At 41.1% G+C, this 17355-nt stretch overlaps 1 protein-coding gene across 5 annotated transcripts in view; it reads left to right on the top strand.

Annotated features, from left to right (window-relative positions):
• Positions 1 to 17355, top strand: part of LOC136858688 (uncharacterized) — a 748600-nt gene that overhangs the window by 592622 nt on the left and 138623 nt on the right. Inside the window, exon 1 of one of the 5 annotated variants that reach the window (XM_067138418.2) lies at positions 10931 to 11051. The exons of the other annotated variants lie outside the window; for them this stretch is intronic. Coding sequence (XP_066994519.2) covers positions 10938 to 11051 — 114 coding nt within the window. The 5' untranslated portion in view covers positions 10931 to 10937. Of the gene's footprint in view, positions 1 to 10930; positions 11052 to 17355 lie in introns of those variants that run through there. 5 annotated transcript variants of the gene reach the window in all.

Genomic DNA, 17355 nt, shown 5'->3' with positions numbered 1-17355 from the left:
GTACGACTATTTTTTCATCAACTCTTCTTGTTCTAGGTCCGCAGGGTGCTGGGTTTATGAGACTAAGCGAGTCCCTTTTCAGTTTCTCCCCTCGTCATGGCCTTTTCCTTTCTCTTCCCGATAACCTCACTCTTGCAATGGTCGAATTTTGTTTCTACTGTGTATTACACTGGCGGAAAATGAATTTTCAGCACCAAGAAGGAGTTGTGCTGGATAAACGAAATTCGGGAGGCGTGTTTTGTACATCTCAAAGATGACTCATATTCAAACTTGTGCTGTAGTCGACGGAAAGTGGTGCTAGTAGCACAAGCAAGCAAGTTTGTTTTAATTACGCGCTGTACACTTCGTGAGCGTTCGGCATTGTCCGGTGTTCACGTTGTGAGATAGGTGCGAGTCAAACATGCCTTCAAGGAGACTAAGAAGGCAGTATCAGCAGCTTACTGAATTCGAATGAGGCCGTGTAATAAGGCTACGAGGAGGTGGCTGTTCTCTCTGCGATATTTCAGAAAGACTTGGCAGGGGTGTATCCACAGCGAATCGCTGTTGACAACAATGCTCACGGCAAGGCACTGTCTCAGGAAGACCGGGGTCCGATCGCAAATTGCCACTACGGAGAGGGAAGACCACCGTATTCTCCGCGTGGCTGTGGTGGGTCGTTCTGACAGTGAGCCTGCAGCTGCCATTAGAGCTTAAGTTCACACCAGAGTGACACAGCGAACTGTAACAAACCGATTACTTGATGGATAGTTTCGAGCTAAACGTCCTGCAGCGTTCATGCCACTAACTCCGAATCACTGCCATCTGCGACTTAAGTGGTGTTAAGCTAGAGCTCATTGGAGGGCGGAGTGGGGAACTGTTGTGTTCTCAGATGAGATCCGTTTCCGGGTTGGTGCCAGTGACGCCCGTAGGTTAGTAAGGAGGAGGCCAGTTGAGCGCTTAGAATCAAGCTGCCTGCGACGTCGACACACTGGACCTACACCAGGAGTTATGGTCTGGGTAGCAATTTCCTTTGACAGCAGGAGCACACTCATCGTTAGCCCAAGAACCTTGACCGTGGATTTGTACGTCACACTGGTGATCGAGCCGGTTGTACTACCATTCTTTCGCAGTATTTAAGGGGGCATTTTTCAACTGCAAAACGCTCGTCTTCATACCGCCACTGTCACCCAATGTGCTCTACAGAGTGTCGAGCAGTTAACTTGGCCTGCGAAATCACCGGACCTTTCGCCCGTTGAGCACGTACTCGTACGAGACATTATGGAACGACAAATCCCGCGCCATCCAATACCGGCATTAACCATTTTTGATTTGACTGACCAAGTGCAACAGGCGTGGAATTCCATCCCACAAAATGACATACGTCAGCACAACGACACAATGCATACTTTCATTCAAAATTATGGTGACTGCAGCGGTTATCAAAGAACCACCATGTCACATATCTTCTCGCACATACTTGAACCTGTGGCCTGGAAACTGTAATCAAATAAATATTACCCAGATAGGTGTTTAGTCTAAATTGCATGGTACCTTATGTTGTGAGTCATGTTCCAAACTATGGTTTCATGCTTCGTACTGCTGAGGTCACACACAGTTTCATTCTGTGAAGTGTCCTTCTTCTGCAAAGAATAATTCCGGGAATCACTCTTTTAGAATTAGTGAGTAGGCCTCCACCGCATCCGAAGGAGTAAATTTAGTTTTTGCTGTTGGCTGTACTGCCGTAATCATTCGCTTGTAGATGTTATGTGGTTTTTACATTAAGGTTATGTGCTCGATTATGTTAGTTGTCACAGATAATAATGGCTCGACCAAAAGGCCTTCGGTAAGCGAAAGTCACGCAGGAAACAATACACAAATAGGAGCTCTGTAAATGAGAATAACACATTAGTGTGAATAGCTGGCAAGTTTTAAACCTACAAAAATACAACTATTAATATAACTTTTAAATTGTTCAGTCTATCAAAGCACGCAATATAACACTTAGAAATATAAAACGTACATGTTAAGAAGACTCTTCTTAGTAGTAAACAAAATAAATACAGTATAGTATTCCGAAAATTTATTTACATTATTTTGACAGTAGGCTGGAATTTTTGTCCAAATCGTCTTTACAGTTTTTCAAATTACTTTTAACGGGTAGCGCAGGACAACGTTATGAACAGTATAAAATTCAGTGTTTAGACAATGAGTGTGCAAGGTAGACGCTACTTGGTCTCTCAAAGAGGGAGTAACTGGTTGTTTTACCCCTTAACCTTCAAGCACACGCGCCAGATCTTAGGACACAGACACACGCGTGGCGGTGCTTTCCACCCCACATATCATTGTATTGTAAAATATGGATTACTGTATTAATTGGAGATTTTAAGGTAGAGTATGTAAGAATGACTCTTTCCGCGGGGATCCAGCCAGAAAGGTACAAGAGCGGGGAGAGCACAGAAAAATTATTTGTACATTTCACTAGGAAATAAAATGACCTGAGGTGGATTCCACCCCATACGCGTGTGTTTGAGGGTTAAACAATATCATCACGTTATGGCTGTATAAAGGAAGAAAGACTTTCTGATCATCGGACAAAGAAACGGAAGAATGATAAAGTGCGGGAGAATGAATGTGTTGCTAATCGATCCAAAGCTAACAGCGTTCGTTTTTTCTTAATGCCATTGTCCAGGTAACGTTCTCTCGTAAGTTCTCCTTTCTTTGTCTTGATATACAAGAAGAGTTTCGAAGTTAAGAGTTATGAGCACTTCATGGATGGGAAGATCGTGACACATCTGATTAGAAACCTCAAATTTTCACTATGTTGTGGTAAACCTCATATAATTTTCAGGTAACTCTGATAGTGAGGGAAGGTTTCATCTTGATAACATTCAGTAACCAACGTCTCGCGTCAGTATAGTGTAGTAGTGTACCATGATTTTTGGCGTTTAGGGGAAGCAATGTGTCGTTCTGGGCATTGTAGCTGCAACGAGCAAGTCCCAGTTCTTTGAGGGAAAAGTTACTTCTCCGTCTCCCTTAGAATCGAGGATGAATACCAGGTGTATGCATAAGCCGTTTCCGCTTTCACTAAGAGATGGCGCCAGCGAACAGTTCGCAGCGTATAAAATTGACACATACGTCAGTTTGTTCGTCTGACACTAAGCTACCAACACACACAAGTTGAGTCCGCCAAACACTAACGTCTGTGTTATATTGTTCAGTGATCATGTCAACGTTTGTGCCTGAAAAACAACATTTGCGTCACGCATTATTTTCTTATTTGATCAAAAGATAAAGGCTGCGGAAAGTCACCGTTTGCTGGTAGACACATAATATGGTGTGAACACGCTCCATTGGTTAGAACATGTGAGACATGGTTTCGACAATTTAAACGTGGTGCTTTCATTATGAAAGACAGTGCGCTCGGTAGACCACAAAAGTGCAAAGACGAGCAATTGCAGGCGTTACTGGATGATGACCCAATTTAAACTCAACGCTATCGCCAACAAATTATTAATTTAAATCACGCATTGATCGAAGGACGACCGGAATGGACCAGAAGACATGGCAAAGTGATTTTGTTACACGACAATGCGCCGTCTCACACAGCAAAACCATGAAAAACGCCTTGAAATCGCTTGGATGAGACATCCTTCCGCACTCGCCGTAGTGCCCCGACCTGGCGCCATCTATCACCTCTTCGCATCAATGGGGCACGCGCTCACAGAGCAGCACTTGAGTAATTTCGAGAAAGTTGGAAAATGCCTCAATCAATGGTTTGCCGCAAAAGACTAGCAGTTTTTCCGGCATGGTATTCGAAACTCACCTGAAAGATGGGCGAAGTGCTAGAAGCCGACGGCCACTATTTTGAATAAACAGAAAATGAAATACATGTTTTCTTTACCACAAAACCCGGCAAAAACCTTTGCATACACCTGGTACTCTTAAATTGCCAACCATTTAGCCATGATCCGTATTGTTTACTCGAAGACTAAAACAATTTTTTTTTTTTTTAATTACCGAGCTCGACAGCTGCAGTCGCTTAAGTGAGACCAGTATCCAGTATTCAGGATATAGTGGGTTCAAACCCCACTGTCGGCAGCCCCGAAGATGGTTTTCCGTGGTTTCCTATTTTCACACCAGGCAAATGCTGGGGCTGTACCTTAATTAAGGCCACGGCCGCTTCCTTCCCGCTCCTATCCCGTTCCTGTTCCATCGTCGCCGTAAGACCTATCTGTGTCGGTGCGACGTAAAGCAAAATTGTGATCTGGGAAAACTAATTTATTCATATACTCTATATGATTATTATTATTATTATTGTTGTTGTTGTTGTTACACAGTTCAAAAAATTAGGGGAACATGTTTTTGAACGTATGCCATGCTCCACAAAACAATACCTCACACTCTGGTATATTACCAACTAAACCTTTATTCTTTACCGTTGAAGTATACAAAAGAACATTGATGGAACACAAGCGGAAATGTCCAAATATGGGCGAAAACAAAGTGATAACAGTTCTCCAGGGTGGATTTTTATCACAGTTGGAGAGCTTCAATATGGTGTAGGTCCTATGTCCTCCACGAGCATTTATCACAGCTTAGCACTTACATGGTATGCTCTGCACAAGTCAACGGAGATCACGTTGCGGTATCTGGTCTCATTCTCCAATGAGAGCCTGTTCGAGGTCTTGGAGAGTCTGTGGTGGAACAGGACGCCCACGAACACTTCTGTCAAGCCTATCCCACACATGCTCGATGGGATTAAAGTCGGGACTCACTGCTGGCCATTCAATCTCTTGAATGTCCAGTTCTCGCAAGTCAGCTCTGGTGATGCGCGCTACATGAGCCTTGGCATTGTCATGCATGAGTACGAATTCAGGGCCAACACCGTATGCAGCAACCAACACATGCTGTAGCATTATCTGCTGATGTACCCCGCAGTGGTAAGATTACCACGGACGACGACAAGATCCGTGCGGCCATCAATACTGATGCCACCCCACTTCTTCACAGAACTGTGTCCTTCCTGGACAACATTAAACATGTACTGCTCACCACGGCGTCTCCATACACGTTGACGTCAATCATGCTGTGTCAGGGGAAATCTGGACTCGTCTGTGAACAACACAGGTCTCCATTGGCGAAGTTGCCAGTTGACGTGGGTACGAGCAAACAGAAGGCGAGCTGTGCGATGTTGCTGCGTTATTAAAGGGGGCACTCGAACAGGACGTCTGGGTCGTAAGGACACTTCTCTTAACCTGTTCCTTACTCTCTGGTCGGACACCGTGACTCCAGTGACCATCCAGAAGTCTTGTTGCAGTTCTCTGGCAGTTGCTGAACGATGTCGCAACGTACAGCTGGTCAGATATATGTCATCCTATGGGGTCCACAGCAACACGACGAAAAGTTCATCCTTCCTGGATCAAAGTGACGGTCCTTGCGACTTGAACCTCGTTAAGATGTCTCATGGCATATGCTGGTTGACGTACAACGTGCTCAAATGACTGCAGTAGTCTGTGTACCGCGAAACGACACACGGTCGCACCGCTATTCCCTTGTTTTGAGCGGTCTCCTGACAGTTCAATGCATGGCTACGCCTACAGATGGAGTATAACTTCGATCTGACATACCCTGAGTAGCTAAGGTCTCAGAGTATGCTGTACGACTATTGGAACCGAATCTACCAAATTAATGTTCACTTACCAGACGTTACAAGACATGTTCTCCTAATGTTTTTGAACTGTGTGTTATTATTATTATTATTATTATTATTATTATTATTATTATTATTATTATTATTATTATTATAGCTATCAGCTTGCATTCGGGAGATAGTGGGTTTGTACCGCTCTGTCGGCAGCCCTGAAGATGGTTTTTCGTGGTTTCCCCATTTTCACATCAGGCAAATGCTGGGGATGTACCTTAAGACTACGGTCGCTTCCTCCCCACTCCAAGCCCTTTCCTATCCCATCGTCGCTATAAGATCTATCTGTGTCGGTATGACGTAAAGGCGATTTAATGATCATGATGATAATAATAATAATAGTAATAATAATAATCTGGCTTCTTTTGCTTGGTTGGATGTCTTTCGATTGGTTGTTATTTGGACTACCCGCGTACGAATTGGTCTCATAGCGAATTGGAACTTTGCGGGACGATTTAATGCTGACTTACTTTCGTTTGACTGTGCTGAGTGCGCAGTTGACATGGAGTGCTAAAGCTCTCTGTGGATCAGCGGTAGTATCGACCTCCGGATCCCAAGATCGCGGGTTCAAACCCGGTCGAGGAAGTCGGAAAGAAGTCCTTTCTATACTCCCACATCCGGTGTTTATACGGTGAGATTAATTAAAACTCAGCCATAGACGCCCAAGAGAGATCCGGTTTACTCTGCCATCTGCTAGAGTAAAACGGAATTGTCGAAATTGACGCACGGGCAGCCTAGATGGCGTCAAATCAATATGCTTGCACATGATTGCTGAGGCTTTACGGTTTGTATTATTATTAAAGGTATTGAAGGTGTCTCATCATTCCACACCTCAAGGGAGTCATATTGCTGGTGTGTTTCTACTGATCCATTCTTCCAGTTATAATTGAAAAGTACCGTATTACAAACTTACTGTACAACTGCCGTAAGTCTCAAAATCGATTATGTAGTTCCAAATAATCTGTATGTTGAAATTATTATTTTCAGGCATTCATCTTGCATTATTTTAATGATTTTAGTATCGACGAGTATAAATAGCACTTGGTAAGAATTAGTTTGTTTTGTTGAATAACTCTCTGATTCGAATTTCAGTTTACATCATACGTCATACAAAGAACGTCATACGTCATACAAACTCTAATTATACGATTGAAAACTGGCAAACTTGTGATCTTCGGCACTAAATATAATTTTAAAAATTGTATCTTATTAATTTGCTAGCACTAACGAAAATATAAAGGAAGAAAACATAATAGGATCATTGTCAGGTTGGTTGTGAAGTTCGGATTAAATTCTATATGGAACTAACTAGTCGAGTGTTCAGAGATGACCATGCAATTATTGTATTAGCACTTATTGATAAGTTGGTGGCGTCAGCTGGAGGTGTTATCGCAGCACACCGTAACCCGAGACGGGACCTTAGTGCTGAGGGCGGATGCTGGGTCGGCGCGGCGGGTTCAGATGACACCCATGTGATCGCCAGATAATGCTCGCTGATTCTCGTGCCCCTCCAGTCTTGTATGTGCTGCATACGAGTTAGTTCTTTGACTAGATAAGTACGAACTCTCTTTACTGCTGTATCGCATTTAGCCTGTTTAACAGTATAATTAATACATGCGGAAATAACACTCTTAAACTCGTGAAGATTCCTATAATGAACACTTATAATAGAAGGTACATTGGTGGGCTATGAAATGAATATCTGCTGGATTGAAGGAGAAATTTCTGTCTGGCCTGGCGTTTTAGTGAGTTCACAGTTACTTTTTTTGGCTACCTAATCCTCCTTCTTCATCTTCTTCTACAGCTTTCCCCACATTTGTGGGGTCACGCGCGCGAACTGTGTTGCACATGCTTATTTGGCCTTGTTTTGCGGCCGGATGCTCTCCTTGACGCCAACGCTATGTGGAGGGATGTAATCACTATTGCGTGTTTCTGCGGGTGTCGGTAGTATGGTGTGTTGTCTGAATATAAAGAGGAAAGTGTTGGGACAAACATCCAGGCCCCGAGCCAGAAGAATGAATCATTGGCCCGGATTCGAACCAGGCCTCAACGGTGATAAGCCTGGTTGTCGGACTTTGGCTACCTCATCTCCTCACATTAAATGTGCTCTCCACGAAACCTACATTTGAAGTGTTTATGATCTTTCTTTTCTATTAAAAAGAGGAGAGAGGAAGGAAACCTTATTCTGCTTTACAACATCCTTCAAGAATTGCCCGGGAAGTGGCACATACCCCATAGTTTGCTGGACACATTGTTGTCCCGTTCTACCATCTGCAGGTTACAGATTATTTCCTTTCAATGTCCTCCGGGTTTCACTACTTTCAGTTATCTGAAGGTTAAACAATCGGACACTTCAAGGTTCAGATACCTACCAGGTATTTCTAATTAGCCGAAACTTGTTCGCCGTTTGGTGATCATGGAGCTGGTCAAATAGCAGTTAAGGAGCACAAATTTCTAGTAGTAGAAATGTTAAAATTCTGTGGTTCCAGGATATTATTATTATTATTATTATTATTATTAGTAGTAGTAGTAGTAGTAGTAGTAGTTTGTATTTAATTAGACCATTTTTTGTCTTTAGCTTTTGCCTAGAGATCTCAAATCAACCTAATATATCCAGAGCTTGACAAGTTCCCTTTGATTCTGAGAGACGCTATTCATTAAGTACCGTATCGTAAACTATTTAAGATTTGGAAATTCAATGTTGAAACTAAAGAGAGCCTTTGATTTGTGCATAATTACTCTAAATTACTGTCCACTGAGAGCAATAGCGTGCCGGGCGGTTCAGTGGTTTCTTTTCAGAGGAGAATTGAGTTGTTATTCGGCCTCCTGCTTCGAGTGAATAGTAGAACCGTCTTGAAGTCGTCAACGTATAACCTTGAAAGACTTGACTACTAATTTTATTTCGTAACGTTTGGTGATACGAAGATTACATAGTTGAGAGATTTGGAATGTATTCCTCTTCTACGAATAGTGCCTTGTCACTACTGACAAATAGACTGTTCGTCTCTGTGTATGGGATCCGAAAATAGGACAGCACTGTTCGACAGAAGATAGATCTGAAGTGTGTGCCAGTCTAGTACATTAATGTTAAAACAGGAATAATAATAATAATAATAATAATAGTAATAATCATGTATGGCTTCAACTACTGCGTTGCAACCCTCTATTTAGATGACCTGTCACGTTTTTAAAACATTTTTTTAACGTCGTACCGACACAGATAGGTCTTATAGCGACGATGGGACAGGGAAGGGCGAGGAGTGGAAAGGAAGCGGCCGTGGCCTTAATTAAGGTACAGCCTTGTGTGAAGATGGGACACCACGGAAAACCATCTTCAGGGCTGCCGACAATGGGGTTCGAACCCACTCCCGAATACTACTGTAGATACTGGGCGCACTTAAACGAATGCAGCGATTGAGCTCGGTGTCCTGCCGTGTAGGAGCGAGGCAGAGCCCTACTGGACGGTTTATAATGGTGTATTAAACTAATTAACATGATGATCATAGCCACTGGGCCTCCAGCTTTAAACCACAGGGACCTTATAATGTTTGTTGGGTGTATGCCAACGATGTTATAACATGGAATATTGATATTTCTGTTCACTCTTCAAATATAAACTACAACCCGTTCCCCTCTCAACAACCCCCCCCCCCCCTGCCTTTGTTAGTCATCTTCGTTATCTTTCTGAACAATAGGAGCTGATGACCACGCGATTTTGCATCTCATAAAACAGTATCTTACATCTACCACTACCTTCGCCAGCTAACTCGTTACCATGCCGACTGAATAGTATTTTGCTGTTGATGAACTAAATGCGGTATATTTTCGTTGTAGTTCTTGTGGTAAATATGTATAAGACGTAAAGGATGAGAATTTGAATTTTCTACAATTTTTCTTACCGGTGTTAATGATTATATAAGTAATAATAGCGAAGATTTTTGGAAGTTTTTTAATAATACAATAATCATGGACGTATTCTCTAGTTGAGGCGGTAAAGGCGTTCACCCGAAAGTACATGAGTTCGATTTTCTGTCAAGAAGTCGAAACAGTTAGAAAGGGAAATTCCACTTCTGGTAAGGCACGTGATTTTGAGGTTCATCTGCGTCACCAAATATTCCTAGGGGCAAAGGCGTCCAGGTATTGGACTTTCCCACTTAGTGTGGAGGTTATGAATAATGGACCTTCATGGTGTATACGAAGATGGCTTTCCTTTAATTTTACAACTTCTGCTATGTACAGTTTTGAATACAAATAATATAACTTATAGCTTGTTCAAAATCCGGATATACCTCAACTTAAACACCGAGTTTCCCAGAAATTCTGTCAAGGCATTTTCCCGTGATATATTAACAAATAAACAAACAAACAAACAAATAAACATTGCAGTGAACTTACTTTCGATTTCTGTGTAGCTAGTGACGCAAAAATATGATTGAACAGACAAAAGTATAACTTCATTCATGATCTGTTATTCCGTGAAAGAAGGGGGAAGACTCCCATTTTGGAACTAAATTACTCGTGATGATCACTAGCTATTTACATGAACATCGGCGAGGGAAACGTCCCATTGACTGCTCTTACATTTTTCGGAGACGCCGAGGTGCCGGAATGTTGTCCCGCAGGAGTTCTTTTACTTGCCAGTAAATCTACCTACGCGAGGCTGACGTATTTGAGCATCTTCAAATACCACCGGAATGAGCCAGGATCGAACCTGCCAACTCGCAGTCAGAAGACTAGCGCTCTACCGTCTGAAGTACTCAGCCCGGCTCTCGGGGAGAGACTTGTGTTCGTCAACCTAATAATGTGCTACTGCAACAGGAAATGATGTTAGCATACTCTGGGAATTCGACACCACCTCTACTGCTGCACCGAGAGATTTCGAGATTCAGCAAGGTTGTTAGCTGGGTTCGTAACGATCTTTAGAGTGTTTGCTATTGTTTTCTTTCTATTTTCAACCTTGTTTGTACCTTTCTCTAGGACGTGGCCGCTTCCTTTTCAGTACTAGCCGCGTAACTGATAATAGAACCTTGTGCACGTAGTAATAATGACCACACTGTGTATTGTGCGTCTAAATTACTGTAGCTTTTATTTGTATTAGCAGGTCAGTTGTTTTGTTAAGTAATCTCGAATTGATATACTGGGAAAATAAATTGATCACTGATAAGATCTTTTTTCTCTATGCCTCTGAATCAACAGCGATATCAGTCAACTGATTGTGGTCCCAGTGCAGTCAGTCGCCGTGAGTGTCCCTAGAAGAATGGGTGTAAATGTGATAGCAAAACTACTTCAGCGGAATAACAGGAGAAGAATTTACAGGATTTCTCATTACAAGAATAGAAGGAACAGCTTCAAACGGCAGCAGTCTCTCACGGTATTTATTGTCCTGGACACATTCCATTTACTATTGTTTCCTGCCTCTCATACCCTTCATTGGTCTTCTCGACACTTACCTTCTTCCTTTCCCATACCAATATCTCAAGTTATCTAAGCCAATACATTCACACAGCTCCTCTAGCATTTCTAGTCTTAACAGACTTCCTTTCTCTTTGTTACGAATATTGTCCTGTCATTATTTCTATCTGTCCATACTCTTGGTCAGGGCTGTGCAATTACGCGCATAAAATGGTTTTCCGTGTGACACTGAAATTAAGCGCAAAGCGCATAAAATATGTTTACAAATGTACGTAGAAAGAAACATAAAAGTGAAAATGAACAATGTTCTTGCGATGGTTATTGTTATGAAAACAAAAAAAAATGTTAAAAAAATATTTTCCTCCGAATTTGAGTTCTTGAATACCACAATTAGCGTATCATGGATTTAAAACATATAAAGTATAAGATATAATATTTTAAAAGTCAAAATTAACATAATTACTAAGTGCGCAGTGATATGTCGAGTCTTGGAAGAAAAACATGTATTTTTAAAGTAAGTACGTTGTAAATATTCCGTGGAAACGCTTTCTTTTTAGTATGACGTATAACAATCTGTTCGTTTCTTTTGTTCCGTTTTATATTTATGAAAATATTGTGAAGAAATTTGAAGTTATTGCTAAAATGTTGACATACATACATACATACATACATACATCTTCACTATAGACTATTATGTCATTCAGCGTTCAGTCTGCAAGTTTCTGTCAATTTACAAACGCCTCCACAATCCTGTATTGTAACTAGCTGTGTAGCCTTGTTTAATTCCATTCCTCTTATTTTTAAATTATTAGAAACTGAATCTAACCATCGTCGCCTTGGTCTCCGTCTACTTCTCCTACCCTCTATGACCCGAGACCATTATTCTCCTAGGTAACCTATCCTCTATTCACTTCACGTGACCCCGCCACCGAAGCCGGTTTATGCGTACACCTTCATCCATCGAGTTTATTCCTAACTTAGCCTTTATCTCTTAATTCCCAGTACCTCCTGCCATTGTTACCACCTGTTTGTACCTGCGATCACTTTCGCTACTTTCATGTCTGTTACTTCAAAATTATGAATAAGATATCCTTAGTTCACCCAGCTTTCGTCCTGTACAGTAAAATTGGTCTAGACACAGACCGGTGTAAAGATAGTTTCATATAGGACGTGACTTCTTTCTTACAGAATTCTGTTATCGCAACTGCATTAGCTTTGTTGCACCTTGATTCACTATCGCTTACTATACTACCGTGGTGGAAGAAAACACATCCTAAATATTTAAAATAGTCTACCTGTTCCGTTTAATAATCCCAACCTGACATTCAGTTCTCTTAGATTTATTCTCGGCTGATACGACTTTTGTTTTCAACATGCTCATTTTCATATCATACTCACTGATTTTCAAGTTCCAAGATATTAGATAGCAGCCCATTAAAACCAAGTCCTCGGCATAGGTCATTTCAATGTTTCATGTTGAAATTCTAGCCAGATAAATTGTCGTTACATAAACAATAGTGCAACGCTTCCATACTCAGTTCGGAGAGGTAGTCATAAAGACGTGCAGTACAGAGTGAGTCAGGAACGAACATTATTTGAACACATTTGATTTTGTAATATAATGTGATGCATCTTGAAGTTAATTTGTTCGTACGAGTGGAATTCTAGTGCTGTGATAAACTGTGAGTTTTGGCTTCTGTATATCTTTTTTTTTTTTTTTTTTTTTTTGACATTTCGTGACGGACAGATTGCGTGGTGACGGTTGTTAAGGTTTGTTTTTTTTTTTTTTTTTTAATTTATTTGGCTTTAGATCAGTTACAGACCAAACAGCCACCTGGATATTACAGTACGCTGGTTTGAACTTTACAATTCATTACAAGTAATTGTCACAGTGTGAAATATATACATATACATATAAATGACATAGACATTGCACATCATTACACTGAAATCACATAATTTCACAAAAAAATCAATCAAATTTGTAGACAAGTTGTTGTTACATAGTTCCCAATAATAGTATACACTTTTCTGTTTTTGGTCGCCAGTAGTGTATTTACACAGGTTGGTAACTGTTGCTTAGCGTGAAGCAGAGCTGTAAGAAACACATTTTGTTGTTGGTGGTAATGAGCACATGCGAAAAAGAGATGGTTTAGGTCCTGAATCGACTGACCATCACAGGAACAGTATGGTGTGTCCACTACGTTGATGCGATAAAGGTGACTTCTAAAACTTCCGTGGTTGAAGCGCATTCGGGTGATAGTCGAGATGAATCGTCGTTGAGTGTTCCATTGTGCAAACCAAGGACGTCGCGGGGGATTCTGTTCAATCGTTGAGTAAAATTTACCTTTGTGGCTCTTTGTTTCTTCCCACTTCTGTGACCACTGACTATAGGCTCGTTGGAACATAATCACTGTATAATCCATGAAGTTGCTGGGAGTATTCAAGACCTGTCCACTGACACATGCTTTCTTCGCTAAGTCATCTACATATTCATTATGTGGTATCCCGATGTGGGCTGGGACCCATACGAAGTTTACTCTAGAACCGCGTCTTTGGAGTTCATATGTTTTTTGAATAATACTGAACTAAACCTTCTTATGTCGGTACAACATGGCTTCCACTCACTTGTGCCATCTTTTCAACCCGACCTCCCGTGGTCAGTTCTTGTTCTCTCCCACCCCGATGGAATTAGCCTTTCATTTTCTGGCTTTCATAACCGGTCCCATTGTTTCCTAATACTTCAGTTCTTGGAAGGTCCGGAACTCTTCCACTCTCCTATGATCAGCGTCGAGAAGAACGGATAAACCCGGCTAGCCTCCTTCAGCTTTGATTTACTTCCATATTGCCTCCTCACTGGCTTGTTACCGTGTTGTTTCTGTCAATTTGTTGCCCAAACACTCCAGTGCCGGGACTTCCTTGTTACAGTCACATCATCGAGGACCTCACAATAACACAGTTTACTAGGCAGTTTGTTTTCATGTATACACCCTGCGGGGTGTGATGTCCGTCGATGTTCCAAACTCTGAACTACTTTAGTATTACGTTCGACATTCACTTTAATATGCTCCACTCAGAGGCGTAACGTTAGGGCCTGCAAGACCTTTAAGGGGCCCCGAAAACTCCTTGCGAAAATAATATATATGTAGCTCACTGTCACTCTGCACGGAAATGATCAAAGCTGTTTTGTAGAATCAGTCGAAAGAGGTGATGTTTTTATATATTTTTAATTACGTAGACGAATTGCCATTTGGTTGCATCTAACAGCAATTTATTGTATTGAGTGTAACACAGCACAACCGTAAACATCTCTAGCCATCTCTCGCAACACCGCGACACGGTTCTTAAAAAAAATAAAATTTAAAAAACCTGTAAAATTATTCAAATATAATTACAGCAATAAAACTTGAAATCAAAATATCGTATTTTCGTTAGAAAATGATACTTTATTGATGTGTAGTGCAGCTGAGGTGGTATTTTTTTTTTTTTACAAATTTTGTTGAACATTTAACTTTTGTCACACAGTATTCGACAACAGTGTATAGTGCTAATAAGAAGCTGGTGTAGGTTTTCTTTTAGAATTTGCTTTACGTCGCACCAACACAGATAGGTCTTATGGCGACGACGGGATAGGAAAAGGCTTGGTGTGGAAAGTAAGCGACCGTGGCCTTAATTAAGGTATGATGTGAAAATGGGAAACCACGGAAAACCATCTTCGGTGCTGCCGACAGTGGGGTTCGAACCCACTATCTGTCGAATGCAGGCTCACAGCTGCGCGCCCCTAATCGCTCTTTGCCCGAAGTTAATATTATACATTTGTATTATTTTAGACTTACCAGTACCGGGCGAATTGGCCGTGCGGTTAGGGGCGCATCATCGGGGAGAAAGTGTGTTCGAATCCCACTGTCGGCAGCCCTTAAGATGGTTTTCCGTGGTTTCCCATTTTCACACCAGGCAAATGCTGGGGCTTTACTTTAAGTAAGGTCAGGGCCGCTTCCTTCCAACTCCTAAGCCTTTCCTATACCATCGTCGCCATAAGACCTATCTGTGTTGGTGCGACGTAAAGTCACTAGCAAAAAAAAAAAAGAAAAAAAGAAAAAGAAAAATAAAGACTTATCAGTTGTGCGGTTTGATATTTTTCGAACTTCATTTGAACAGTTTTTATTTGTTTGTGTTATCGAATAAATTAATATAACCGAGACTTCGGTATCGGTTACAGAGTATAGTTGTGTCGTTACTGAAAAATGAAACTAACTAGTTAAAAAGGAAGATCATAGTGGTGCATAGTTGGCAGTTCAACAGCTTAGCCGTTAAACCATGGAGGCAGTCAAATAAAACCTATTAAACATTATTTTTAATGATCTTACAACAATGAATAATCCCTTTCTCGATATAACTTGACAGTATATTCCATTAATTCTACCTGCTGTAATTCAATTTATATTAGGTATTCGTACGTTTTTACATTTTATTTGAGGGGACCCGAATGTTTATTTTATTTTGGCAGGTGGGCCCGTATTTGTTAAGCCCCTGGCCCTACTGAGATTGAATGGTTGAGCATGATGTTCTCTCACTATCGTTTTCCGATTAAGGATTTAGTGCTCTAAATACAGTAGCCCTGTGACTCATTTGTCATTCATAGGAGTTTCGTGGTTCGCGGAGTAGCAGATATCACATTACATAACCAGCTGTCTTATCAATGTAGTGAGAAAGTAAATACCAAAGTTCACTTATGTCTTAATGAATGGTGATGCATCTGGTTAAAATTTTATCGGCTGATTTGGTTCCAGAGTTGCATTAAAGAATATACGTTAGAATAGACTAAGAAAGTACACTCGACGTGTTTGCCCTGCATGGTATGTTGTGAAAGAGTCCACTCATGGTAAGCTTATTAGTTACAAAACCATCTGCATAGCATACGTGCAATGTCGGAAACAAGCATATCATCTTGATAGTGGAATGGGAGCTCATCAATTGCTCTCAAGATTTAAACATTTTTTTTTTTTTTTAATGCGCTTGGTGGTCAGTTTCCGCGCTGCAGCATTTTCGTTCCCATTGTATAGAGAGGTTTCTCCGTGGAGCAATTTGCTATCAACGGGTATATTAGAAAGTGCGGTTTAAAATATTCTTACCAGTAACTTTGTACTCATCAGAGAGTTTAAAATAATTCATCCAGTAACGTGATTCTCATTAGAGAGTTTTAAATAATTGGAACAGAATTAATCGTTATGTTTATAATAATGACAACCGCTTTTGAGAAATTTGTGTTTTTGCTAGTTGCTTTACGTCGCACCGACACCGATAGGACTTATGGCGACGATGGGATAGGAAAGGCCTAGGAATGGGAAGGAAGCGGCCGTGGCCTTAATTAAGGTACAGCCTCAGCATTTGTCTGGTGTGAAAATGGGAAACAACTGAAAACCATTTTCATGGCTGCCAACAGTGGGGTTCGAACCCACTATCTCTCGGATGCGAGCTCACAGCTGCGCGCTCCTAACCGCACGGCCAACTCGCCCGGTTTTTGAGAAAATGTGGTGGACTAATATTGCCTTGTCTGTATTGGCAAATACACTCTTAAGAGGTACTGGGTTAAATATATATGCAGTATGTATTGAATTGATTCTATTAGAATTGTCCGTGCCGTTCAATTTAATATAATGTACTTGTTTGTGTTTGACAGCGTCTAAAAAATTATAAATACGTAGATGTGCACTGCTAATATTAAGTGAAAAAGCTCTGTGAAACGCCTCACATGTATTTGTAATTCTTTTGGAAGTCATTGTATTAGAATCGCAAATCTTGAGAGGAAATAGTGCATCAAATACTATGAAACTTGTAACCAAGTACTCGGCAAAGTCTGAGAGTTTTGGACCGACTGGTTGGGTGCTAATCAATCTTCTGCCGGTTCGAACAATTGTTGATAAACTTAACCATAATAGGTATTTGCTCTGATCCTGTATTGACTTGTCTGAATCTATTAAAGAAACTATTATAGTTTTATTTTGAGTCCACCTCCTCAGTACACCTTATAATGATAGAAAATGATTAATTTAACATACATATTTCGGAAAAACGCCCGCCTGGTAGCTATGATCGTTAAGGCGTTGAAGTCTAAACGGTCTGACACCGAGGTTAGGCGGTTCGAGTCCCGTTGGTCGAAAAAATTTCACGATCAGAATGTTAGCCGGCATGGTAGGGGAGGTGGTGGTATACATTTCTAATCACTAGATTGCGTGCCAAAAGCCTGGATTAAATTCCAAACC

The sequence above is a fragment of the Anabrus simplex genome, chromosome 1 (assembly GCF_040414725.1).
Source record: "Anabrus simplex isolate iqAnaSimp1 chromosome 1, ASM4041472v1, whole genome shotgun sequence".
NCBI lineage: Eukaryota > Metazoa > Arthropoda > Insecta > Orthoptera > Tettigoniidae > Anabrus > Anabrus simplex.
The sequence above is the reverse complement of the archived record's forward strand: the minus strand, read 5'-3'. Positions and strand labels throughout refer to the sequence as shown.